Consider the following 12212-nt stretch of genomic DNA (forward strand, 5'->3'; position numbering starts at 1 on the left):
GATCATCAGAGAAGCTGTGACACTAACACCAGGGAGAAGTGCTAAGAGCTTGGACTAGGTGTTAGCCAAGAGGAAGATCAAAAACCCTCACTAATAACACTAGTAGTGCCTACAGCCATTTACTGAGGACTTAAACGTTCTAGACACATTGGATGTTCTATCTGGTTCTTACATCTACCTCTACGGTGGGCATTATCCCCGTTCCACAGATGGGGACACTGAGAAGGAATGCGCTCAAGGATCATAGCTAGCAAGCGGCAGAAGCAGGGCTAGAACCCAGGGCTGTAACGTCAAGGGGTGAGCAAAACCACATATGTGAAGAAGATCCCGGGTGTTGATGACTCACAGGGCAAAAGAAATAACACGGGGCAGCTGAACATGACTGCAAGGTTTAAAGACTGAGCAAAAGGAAAACACGCTTCCAGCGATGGCGATGCAGATGGAGGGAGGAAGAAGAAGAGTCCGATTCTGGACACACGAGACAGGCAAGAAAATGCTCACCCCGTAGGTGGAATACGGATGCTACCACAGAATGTTCGAAGCAGCGGCCCCTACGACTGGCAGAGGCTCTGAGGTGACCAGCAGTCCTGGGCCACGTGGGCCCTTTTTTGCCTCTTGAGCATTCAGCTTAGAGGGGCACTGCCATCTCTGGCTTGTATGTCCTATTGGGAAGAATCCTTCTGAAATGACGGAAAAGGGCTCTCCTGCCCTGAACACACATCGACAGTTCTAAGGAGCAAATGTACACGTTTTGGAACTAGAGCCAAGTAAACAGTAAAGAGAACAAACTGTGTCCCTGTTACCACCCCTCCTCCCCCCGCCAAACTCACTGATTTTGAGCAAGGGCTGAGCAATTTTGGCTCGTCATTGTTCAAGTGAGAATATAGTACTTTTGGGGCAGAACCTAAATGAGGAGCAAAAAAAAAATGTAATCTTCATTAAATTCCCCAAACTATATCTTCTCTTCCATATCATAAAATAAGGGATCTTCGCTGCAGAACAACTACACAAATTATTTGGAATCTAATGTACTGAGGTAGGACTCCGAAGGAAATGAAACAACATAAATGCAATGAGGTGCCAGAAATGAGAACATTTTTAAGGCACTAAACCACACGTCACTCACCAGCCCTCTCTGATCTTTCTCCCTTCAGATTTCCCTGTCCTCTCTGACTGAATTGTAACATGTTAAGAGGGAACACACCGTCTTCTTTTTCATCTTTTCTAACCTACAGCTCCGCTCTAGTCTTTTTTGTTAGGCTCTTACAGGCCACTCTGTTAACAGACACGTCCAGTATCTGTGCTCACTATTCTCTTACACTTCAGCACTCTCTCGCGGATGCACCTGTATCTTCTCACGGGTGGTCACTTTGCCACCCTTGCCCCTACTTCCCCCGGAAGCGGCCGTGCTGTTTACGTTTCCAACAAAGACTGTGTTTCTGACAAAGAATTCCAAAACTAAAAAAAAAAGGCTGGAAAATCACCATCCTATGCTATTTACAACCAGGAGCTCGTCCTCCCAGGACCTGAAGGTGGGACCGAGGGAGAAGATGAACGGGGCCCGGCCCCGCTGGGCGGGAGAACCCTGCCGTAGACGCTTCTCCACTTGGTCCAAACAGGTCGGTGTTGGGCGCTGCTGATTTATGATGCCTCCATGGGGCCCTGACGGGGGCTACGCAAAAATAAGGTAATTATTATGTGCATAAGAAGCCATTAATTAAAGCATGAAGAGAGGGGCAACCTGCTAATTGGAAAAGAGCCGGAAACCTGGAGTTAGGTGTTAAAGAGGCTGCCAGCTACTGAATAAGGTAAGCTTGACCTTGCTGATCTGAGCTGAAGTACAGATTCGGAACCAAAGAAATGTGTTCTCCTCTCCTTGCAGTTTATTTATTTAAGAAAAAGGTTCTTTTTTTTTTTTTTTTTTTTCCTGTAGAATCCCCCAGTCTGGATTTTGCTGATTGTCCCCATGGTGTCTTTTAACATGTTCTCTTGTCCCACGTATTTGCTACCCGTTTGTAGTATCTGGATGTAGAGCAGGGATTGGCAAACTTCTTTGGCAAAGATCAGGTAGGAAATATGTACAGATTTACAGGTCTTGCAGTCTCTGTCACAGCTACTGTGCCTACAAGATGAATGCAACCATAGACAATATGTAAGTGAATGCATTGGTTGTGTTCCAATAAAACTTTACGTCCAAAAACAGGCGATACACCAGATTGGCCTGAGGACCACGGTTTGCTCACTTCCAATATACAGGCTTCCTCAGATGCAGATCCAGGTTTTTAGCAAATACACAGCCATCGGGAGGCGTATGCCTGGTGGCCCCTCTTTCTGTGACATTAGCAACCACTGGTAATGATGTCTAGGTCCATTATTTCATTACAGGCGGCAAAATGACAATATTTTTTATTCCTTTAGTTGTTATTAGCTGGAGTACTAGTATAATGAGAAACTTCCCCCTGATCAATTTAATTACCCTGGGATAGAATTCATAAGGGAACCGCAGAATAAATGAATAAATGTTTGATTCTTTCCTTTTGCAAATAATTTTCAAAACAATGAGTTGGTTACTTAGCATCCTCCAAAGGTAACCAATGAGGGATTTCTTATTTTACTATCATGAACTCTTAGATTGAAACTTTACTTAAGGCTTTCCATCCATTGCAGCGATTATCCTTACTGATGCTCTAATTATCCACTAGACAGCCAGCGGGAGCCTCTTTAAGTTGGCTCCTGAGTCCTTTTGACACATCCCCAGTAATCCTTGATGGCATCCTCACTATGCATTCTATTATGTCAAGACATTCCATTCTAATCTCATTCAGCTCCTGTTCTAGCCCTGCAATCACTCTATCTCCTAGGAGCCATGGGTGCTCAGGGAGCTCTCCGCTGCTTGCTTAGTTTCTAGACAATTTAGTGGAAATATTAGGAAATATGTATATACTTATTTATTTATTAATTTTTTTAAATGTTTATTTATTATTGACAGAGAGAGACAACATGCGCAAAGGAGGGGCAGAGAGAGGAGGAGACCAGGATCCGAAGGCAGGCTCCAGGCTCTGAGCTGTCAGCACAGAGCCTGACGATGTGGGGCTCGAACCCACAAACCGCAAGACCCTGACCTGAGCCGGAGTCAGATGCTTGACCGACTGAGCCACCCAGGTGCCCCGAAATATGGATATTTTTAAAAGAAAAGATTTATCATGAATTCATACTTATTCATATTGGTATTTCCAATTCTATATTATTAACTGGATAATATATAAATATTATCTATATATTATATTGATAATATGTAAATATTATCAATATAAATGTATATTGAATTAATATATTCTATCTTGTTTCTATTTCTCCTTTCTCCCATGCCGAAAATCCTACTTTCCCCAAACTCTATACAATCACATCCTGTATTCTCCTACAATTTTAGCCAAGATTGAGAAGACCGGACTGAAGATCCGCTGAAGTAAGTCATAAATAAAGAGCTTAGTTTCTTAGAAAAGGGCTTTTCCCACTTCTACACTCTTCTATATATCCTGCTGGGTCTTAGGCCATTAATCAGAAGGCAGGCACAATCATCCCATAACTGTTCCTCAAACTGGAGATGTAGAGGCCCTGGATTTCAGGACAGATTTCAGAGGGGAAGGTGGAAATCAAATGCATTTTATATGCTATCACTGCTTGCTTCTTCCATGGCCCCGATGTAGGTGACTGTGTTAGTAGTCAAAGGCCAATTGGCCACTCTACCGAGATCACATAGGGGATGAAGAATCCATTTCCGAACAAAAATTGTCACTAACAAAAGATTATACCAGAAAGGGTGAAAAACAGAGGTCACAAAGTTTTCTCATTTGTGTTTAGAGGAGGGCAGGAGGGCTTCTTTTTATATCCATATAAAAATATAAATATTAAATATATCAGCATATATCATATATTATATATATCAATAAATAGACTATATTATACACAACGTACTTATCAATATAGAATATACTCTCTATTCAACGATCATACATTAAGCCCCATCACGTGCCAGGCACTGTGCAAGACCACGGGCAATCAAAGATGGATACGACACACTCACTGCCTTTGGGGGAGACAGAAATGTAAGCCAGATAAAAAGCTCTTTAAACACAACAATGCGAGTAAACTAAAAAAGCACAGAGAAAAGGGAGATTGATTGTGTACAGGGAAAAGTGAGGGAGATTTTTATGGAGGAGCTGGCCTCTCAGTTCAGTGGTGGAGAATAGGAGGTGTATTAATATTCCAGGCAGATTTGTTTAGCGCACAGGAGAGGAGGCCTGCCTCCATGATCAGGAGCGCATACGCCGTGATGGAACGAACCACCACAAGCTTGTAGTGTCAGAGGGGACTATGGCATTCCTCACCGGAGAAATGTGCCTCTAAACAAAGTTGAGAAAAGGGATAAGTCTTTGAGTTCCATCCCCCCTTCCCCCCTGCCCCTGCCACCCTGGGCTCCCTGAATGCCCTTGACCACCCCCATTAATCCCTTTTTATTCCCCAGACCAAGGGCAGAAGGTTAAGTGCTCTGAGAGAAGCCTCCACTGTACAGAGGAAGGCCTACAAGGTGGTGGGGTCGGTTTAACAAAAGAGCATCTTTTTTCTGTCTGGACAGAAAAGAAAGCCAGCAAGAAAGGGATGCAAACCAAAAATCTAAGTGACGGAAGAGAGAATACTCTGCTTTAAGGAAGGACATGCACTGGTGGAAAATCTCAACAATGGGGGGTGGGGTGGGGGAGGGGAGGGAACCTTTGTGCAAGCTGTGATGCAGGCACTTTGATCTCTTAAAGCTGGGATTTCTGTTAAACTAAATTTGTATACAAAGTGGATTATTCTGCATATCATTTTAATAAGAATATGAAAACCTAGCAACATGTAATGTTTTCATGGGAGACTTGAGGCTCCGTCTTCCTAAAATACATTTATTGGTATTCGTGATGCAATATGTAAATATCATAAAAATAAATATCCACAGTCTCATCCACTTCTGTTTGATCTACTTGAGCTTTGTTTCTTGGCCTCATTTGCCAACACAGCCCATGAAAGAAATTGCGCTCTTGATCTCTGATGAGGTAGGGTTTATGTTCTGTTTACCTGCTGCCGTGTCTGTTTTTCCATCTCCTGTTTGTGTGTCGGCGGACGCCGCTGATGTAAAAGGTAACAGAGCAAACACATACTGTTTGCATTTCGTATCAAAGGGCCCATCATACTGCCTGAATAAGGAGTACATTTATGCTTAAGATTGGATCCATTAAAGGAAAAAGAAACTCTAAAGGAAAAGAGCATTGGTGGCATGATGGTTTCAAAGTTTAAGTGTAGGTAAAACTTTACAAATGTACGTATAAAATTGGAACAGGCCCAACCCGCTAGGGCCTGGGGTCTTTCGGGGACAGGAAAAGGGAAGTTTGTGGCCAGCTCCAAGGGCTATATCGAAATGGCTACCGACCAGGACAAAGGGATTTCCTCTTCTCCAGTCGTGCTAATCAGAGATAGACAATTTTCTTTCCATCCGGTTGATTTAACCTTTTTGTGATTTAATATTCGTGGGTATAATTAGAAACATTGACTAACACCCAAGGTCTAGGAGATTGTAGAATGTCGAAGATGGGAAAAACTTAGAAATATAGTTGGCTCTTGAACAACATGGGTTTGAACTACATGGGTCCAAATATGTGGATTTCTCACAGTGCAGTGCTGTAAATGTATTTTCTCCTCCTTATGATTTTATTTCTAGCTTATACAGTATATAATATATAACTTACAAAATGTGTTTTAATCCACTATTTATGCTATCGGCAAGTCTTTCAACAGTGGGCTATTAGTAATGAAGGTTTGGGGAAGTCACAAGTTATATGTGGGTTTTCAACTGTGCAGGAGCAGGTGGTCAGTGTCCCTCCTCCCCATGGTGGTCGGGGGTCAACAGTGGTTCTTTCCACCCTCCTAGGTGATAAAAATCACAGCTTCACCCAGTTAAATGAATTGTTTGGGTGGCACAGCTCAATTAAGGGGCTTCCTAGAGAATGTTCTAATAAAATATTACATTCTCTTAAATAAAAAACAGAATTCTTTTTAAAAAGGCTAAAGTATATTTTTAATTAAAGATGTTTAATAACATTTATTCTTTGGAAAACATGTAATCATACTGAAGCAATTTTCTATTCGTCTTCTGAGATGATGGCCACAGAAATAAAGGTGAGAAAATTAGAGGCAAAGATAACCTTGATTTAGTATCATAAGCAGTGCTGTGGTCTGAATGTTCGTGTCCCCTCAAATTTGTATGTTGAAACCTAACCCCCAAAGTGATGGTATTGACTCATTGTGAGGTAATTCGGTCACGAAGACAGAGCCCTCATGGAAGTGATTTTATAAAAAAGTGCCCTTATAAAGAGGCCCCAGAGAGTTTCCTTGCCTCAATTGCCACGTGAGGATAGGAGAAGTCAAAAGTCTGCAACTGGGAAGAGGGCTTGTACCAAACATGACCGTGCTGGCACCTTGATATTGGACAGTTTCCAGAACTGAGAGCAGTCTCTGCTGTTTATAAGCTCCCCGGTTTATGGTGTCTTTTTTATACAGCTTGGAAGGACCAAAACAAATAACGATAGTATCCTTTAATAGAAGATAGACCTTAAAAAGTACAAAGCAGAGAAGTTATAAAAATTTAACTCTTCCGATGTGTTTTTGTTAGCCAAAGTAGAATTCCTATATGTAGAATACGGTACCTTTTTAATTTCAGATTTCAAATTGCAAGGGTTACTCTGCTGGCTGAAGAGGGATTTCTTGAATCTCTCTATAACCCTTCTTTTCAAATTGTGGTGCAAAGCTGGAGGAAGCTGCATAAAATGAGAAAACAATTACTGTAAGCAAATTGGTAACAGTGTACAGACGACTCCTGGAAGCATTTACTGAGGGTCAGTGTAACAATACGAATTCAACAGGACTAAATAAGAATATAAATTTTACTCCAAATATCATGACTAGGTGTGATAATTTTTCACTCCACAATCCAGAAGGAATATATTACTCCTCTCTCTTTCAAAAGGCTGCTTCCATTTATACTATTGTTCCTTCATTTTATTGGTATTATTTTTCATATAAAAACTAAATTGCACATATAAATTGAATTTTGCAAAGAACAGACTTCACGAGGAAGGATGCATTCTATCACATGTTTACGTGCTATGTCATGCCCAGAATTGTGCTAAACACCCTGACCAAGGTCCTAAAGGATCTGACGCTTTGTGTTTTATGTTTTCTTTGTGTTTTGTTTTTGTTTTTGTTTGTTTGTTTGTTTAGAGAGAGAGTGAGCACGAGCTGGGGAGAGGGGCAGAGGGAGAGAAAAAGAGAATCCTAAGCAGACTCCACGCTCAACCCTCAGCACGGAGCCCATCGCAGGGCTTGATCCCATGACCCTGGGATCCTGACCTGAGCTGACATAAAGAGTCGGATGCTCAACCGACTGAGCCACACAGGCACTCCTGAAGGATCTGACACTTTGGAACAGGAAGCACATATCTGCACTACGAAGTCAGATGCCTGTCTGTGAGCGCTCCTGACATTCACATAGAGATCAGACTGTAGGGACCAATCTTGTCAAGAAGAAAAGAATGAATTAGTATACATTAGGGCTGTGCCAGGATGAGTTGGATTTAATGACTTAGTAGCAAGTCACTTTGAAATCTCTGAAAATATGGCAATTGGATGAAATTAGAGATTTCAAAACATTGATTTTGTAAAGATCTGCAGGTTGAATTTACACAAGGAAACCAAAGATCCTGAGAAGCACAGAGGGTTGAAGTAAAGTTTGGAAGAAGGATAATAGAGCAAAGAAATAGGGTCAGAATGATAAGTAGTCTCAGAGTGGAAATAACATTTGGTTTGTTGAAAATATGGAGAGGATTTGGAAGGAGAGGAAAAAGAATCATTAAGAAAAGAGATGGCTAAGTGGGAAGGAAGATGTAGTAGTAGGCACTCTCAAGATTGAAAACAAAACAAAACAAATCCAGCCGACAAAAATACAAGAATAGAATTAAAGGCTCAGACCAAAAGGAGACAAATGTGGTAGTGGCAGTTATTTACCCCCCATTCCATTTTTCTATACTCTCTTACTGTTTAGGTTTGGTGCCATGTGACCCCTTTGGCCACTAAAAATGATATGTGTCACTCCGAGGATGTGGCAATTCAAGGACGGCATCCTTCTCCTCCATCCCTGTCTGCCCTGGGCAAGGAGCTTGGCGCCCATCCATTCCAGATGGCACAGCCACAAGATGGAGGAGGGCCACCTGACCCGCCCAAATTTAGCTGAGTGAGAAATAAACCACTGCTGTGCCAAGCAAAGAGATTTCGGGTGTATCTGTTAGTGTAGTGTAACTTACCACATCCTGGCTACAAGGAATGTCCATTCATTCAAGTTACATGAAGCAGGGGAATGTATAAAAGGTAATAGAGAAATGAATGGGGTCAATGGGGGCTCACAACGGCTTCTCATACCCAGAGAAAAACTGTTCATCAGCCCAGACACAACAGAATGTGGGACCCATTATGAAGCGCTGTAATGCCATAAACAGAAAAACAATGTAATTGAAAAATGTTTTAACAGTACCATCTGTAATTCTAGTCAACCCTTTGATTTTACTTGAGTCAAAGCAGGCTTAATTACAGAGGAACCAAGATTCTGCTGGAGGATCTGAAGTCCTTTAGTATACTCTGGAAGGTTCTGTAAGTTGACAGCATTGAATCTGTAATGAGCTCTTTTTATTTCAGAACTAGAGCATTCTTGTACCTAGCTCCAGATGTAATTGAATCACTCTCCTTATCCCCAGCAAATGGTCATAATTATTGTCCTTGTACATGGAATGAAAAGGGAAATAAATGTGGACAGAGAGAGAGGGAGAGAAAGAGAGGGAGAGTGTGAGGGAGAGGGAGAGGGAGGGAGGGAGGGAGGGAGGGAGGGAGAGAGAGGGAGAGAGAGAGAGAGAGAGAGAGAGAGAGAGAGAGAGAGAGAGATTTCTTGGCATTAATAAGCAAATGGTTGGAAGACAGATGAGAAGGAAAATGAGTATAAGTGATACATGTGTGCATGACAGATTAGCAAAAGTAATGAATTTAACTTAAGAGTGGGACCAGACAAAGAAGGGAAGGGTCCTGTGCACACCTTTCTAGCAAGGGGATTGGTTAGAGAGGAGTGGATGGGAGAAGTGCCTGGAGATACCTTTTTGGTTTTGAGAATTCCCTACCCTTACCCACGGGAAGTTGCCACTTCCCTAAATCAAACACCAGAGGGCAGTGTTGGCCCAGGACCGTCTAGTTGTTGCCTTGCACGATTCCAATTGCCAAAGAGCGGCAGCAAGCCTTCTGTGATCCACCTAACTGCACAGCGGACTTCTGAAGGTGTGAAGTGCCAGTGGGTCCACAGGTTCCTCTGAAAGAGACTAACCCCAGCACTGGCAGCTGTCACTACCGGACTGCTAATTCAAATAGTCTTAAAATCCTTGCTATTCATTTAACTTGATAAGCCTATAATTAACTCAGAATTGCTTTTATTGCTCCTGATTGCTTGAATTAATTCTCATAAAAGCTTTCTTGAATAAGTTAACAGTCGACTTAAGATTCATACACGAGACAGTATTAGAAAGCTATTTTACTTATTGGAATAATTATCACGATAGCCAGCACCCCATCTTTAAAATTTTCATGGAAGAATTTAAAATTTTGCGCAGAATGATACATAGTTCAATTGCTGAAGAAGTAAGTATACTATACTATATACAAGAACTATAATACTAAGAATAGAATATTAACACCTATGATTCCTATGTGTCAGTTACTATGATTACTCTTTTGTGTGCATTATGTCCCTTTTCTCCCCACAATAAACTTGTAAGGCAGCTACTGTGTTACAAGTAAGGAAATCAGAGCTTCAAGACATTATGTAACATGCATAACGACTGAGTTGGTTCCTCTTTTAACACAACCCTTATCCCAGAGCACACACACCACCACTGGTATTTCTACAGTGTAATACTTTACAAACACTCCACATACATTATTTCCTTCATTGCAATAGTCCCAGAAACTACCCGAATCTTACTGATGGAGAAACTGATTCTAGAAAAGATGAGTCTCTCAACACCACACATCTAAGAGCTTATTTTTTGTTTTTACCATCCCAAAGTAACAACAGAAAAGATGAAATCTGATCTCTATGTTCTATACCAGAGTCTTGAACTTGCATGATGTAGGGATACTTCTTAAAGATACATTCTCTAGTGTCTCTAAGAATACCTAGTGCACACCAGCAATAATGGAGAGTGTCCCATTTGAAGTGACTTAAATAATATCTTTTCTGTAAAAACAAATTATTTTGATATATTACTACCTAAAAGGAGATTTCCCTAAATGCTAACAAAAATTCAAAGATCATTATCAAAATAAAGGCACAAAATGTAAGCTTTCTCTTAGAATCTGCAAACCCTGAAAACACGAGTCCACTTGGATGCATGGCTTTACCCTAAATCCAGTGTAATCTATCCCCCTTGCCATTAGGAACCAGGAGACCCAGATAAGAGACAGTAAGGAGGGTTCCAATTCCATCTATGACTATTGCTGAAAAGAGCAGTTTGTTTCACTGATGACAGCCAGAGTATAACTTCATCCGAGGGACAGCTGTTCCCAGCCACAGTTTTTGTTCTATCAGCAACAATTGTGGTTGTTAAGATGGCAGTCTGAGGCTGGTCCACCTAACTGCCCGTCTGTGCTCTAGGAGACAGATGTTTGGTTTTTAAAAGTTGCTATGTGCTGATTTTCAAAGCATTTCTTTAACCAAGTCATCGGATTCTGAGTACAGAATTAAATCCAAAGCATAAGTTGGCTGCGTAGGTCTCAGCTAAGCAACAACACACAAAGACTCGTATTAAAAGGTAACGTATGTACCTTGGTCACCGTATTTGCCCGGAGATGGATTTTGGTTTCCAGCAATGGAAACGAACAACTGATTTTATTCTCAGCTGGCTGTCTTAAGATTACCATCTCAGTTTTGATAAAAGCAGATGTCAAATCAGTGAAGGCAGCGTAAGGATTTTAACATCCTGCCTTTAACAATAGTTGCTTTTAGATGATTTCCAAGATCTGTCTCCATGGAAACTGGATAGGAAAGGCCACCATCAGCCCAGAGTGTCCCCTGTAAGGTTATCTGCCATTTGTCGGGAAGGGTGAGGTCCTGCAATTCAGGGCAGGTACCACAGGCGTAAGCCCACCAAGGAGTCTGACTAGGAAATAAACATGGGGACAAGAAGAGTTGTTTGTTTGTTTGTGTGCTCGTTTGTTGATTCAGATTTACTTTCAGCAGATTTCCTTTGGAATTAGCAGACAGAGAAGACTGATCTTGGCCTTCCACCTGTAGCAAATAGGAAGGTATCATGTTCAGACTTGTTTTTATCTCCTTCATTTGAAAGGCATTGTCTTGGGCTAGCATGATAATTTAAAGTTCCCCAAAAGGGAAACATTCCTTCCTATTTGCAATGTCATAAACTTTCAAGTATTCTGGAAATACATTTTAAAAACCACAATGGTTACATCTGAACTTGTAGCAAGGAATGCCAGCTTGCCAAAAAATATGAAATCATTTGTTATGCTGAAGTGTGAGAGCATAATAATAAGATATTTATAATCATTTCATTCTTGCTTTAACATTACTTTGAAATCCAACAAAGAAATGGAACACATCCATCAAAAAGTTTTTTATTATATAAAAATTAGCAAGACAGGCATATGGAAACTATATTTAAATTTCAAAGTATACTTTCTCTCAATTTAGTAGTTAAGCATTGAGGTAACCAATAAGCTATTTAAAGCTATTTCCTTAACGCTAAAGAATGCTTCCCCATATTTCTACACCAGCATTTAAATGGAAATGCATTTTTGAATATAATATCTTTACTCAATAGAGATATGGCAGATTATGTTTTGATTTATTAACCAATTTTCTACATCCCCCTCATACTTCCTTGTACCCCTTCACCCTCTTTCATTTAATCAGGTAGACAGTTCGGTGGGATTGCCTAAGGGAAAGGTTGACAGCAGAAAATGGAGGAAAAAAGTAATCAATTTCAGACTCTTGAGTCTCAAAAGGCTAGCCCTAAGAGTGATTGGAAGGAATAGCAGATTTGGGGGAAAACGTGACAGGTAAGAGCCAG

General features: G+C 41.0%; 1 protein-coding gene across 7 annotated transcripts in view; it reads right to left on the reverse strand.

The window, feature by feature from the left end:
• The window catches only part of NEK10 (NIMA related kinase 10), a 223549-nt gene that overhangs the window by 13416 nt on the left and 197921 nt on the right, over positions 1–12212 (reverse strand). For 5 of the 7 annotated variants that reach the window (XM_049628906.1, XM_049628904.1, XM_049628907.1 and 2 more), the window contains one exon: positions 6741–6851. In XM_049628906.1, the coding sequence (XP_049484863.1) occupies positions 6741–6851 (111 nt within the window). Of the gene's footprint in view, positions 1–1863; positions 2123–6740; positions 6852–12212 lie in introns of those variants that run through there. The other 2 variants (XM_049628909.1, XR_007457399.1) reach the window with 2 other exon arrangements.

The sequence above is a fragment of the Panthera uncia genome, chromosome C2, assembly GCF_023721935.1.
Source record: "Panthera uncia isolate 11264 chromosome C2, Puncia_PCG_1.0, whole genome shotgun sequence".
Taxonomy (NCBI): Eukaryota; Metazoa; Chordata; class Mammalia; order Carnivora; family Felidae; genus Panthera; species Panthera uncia.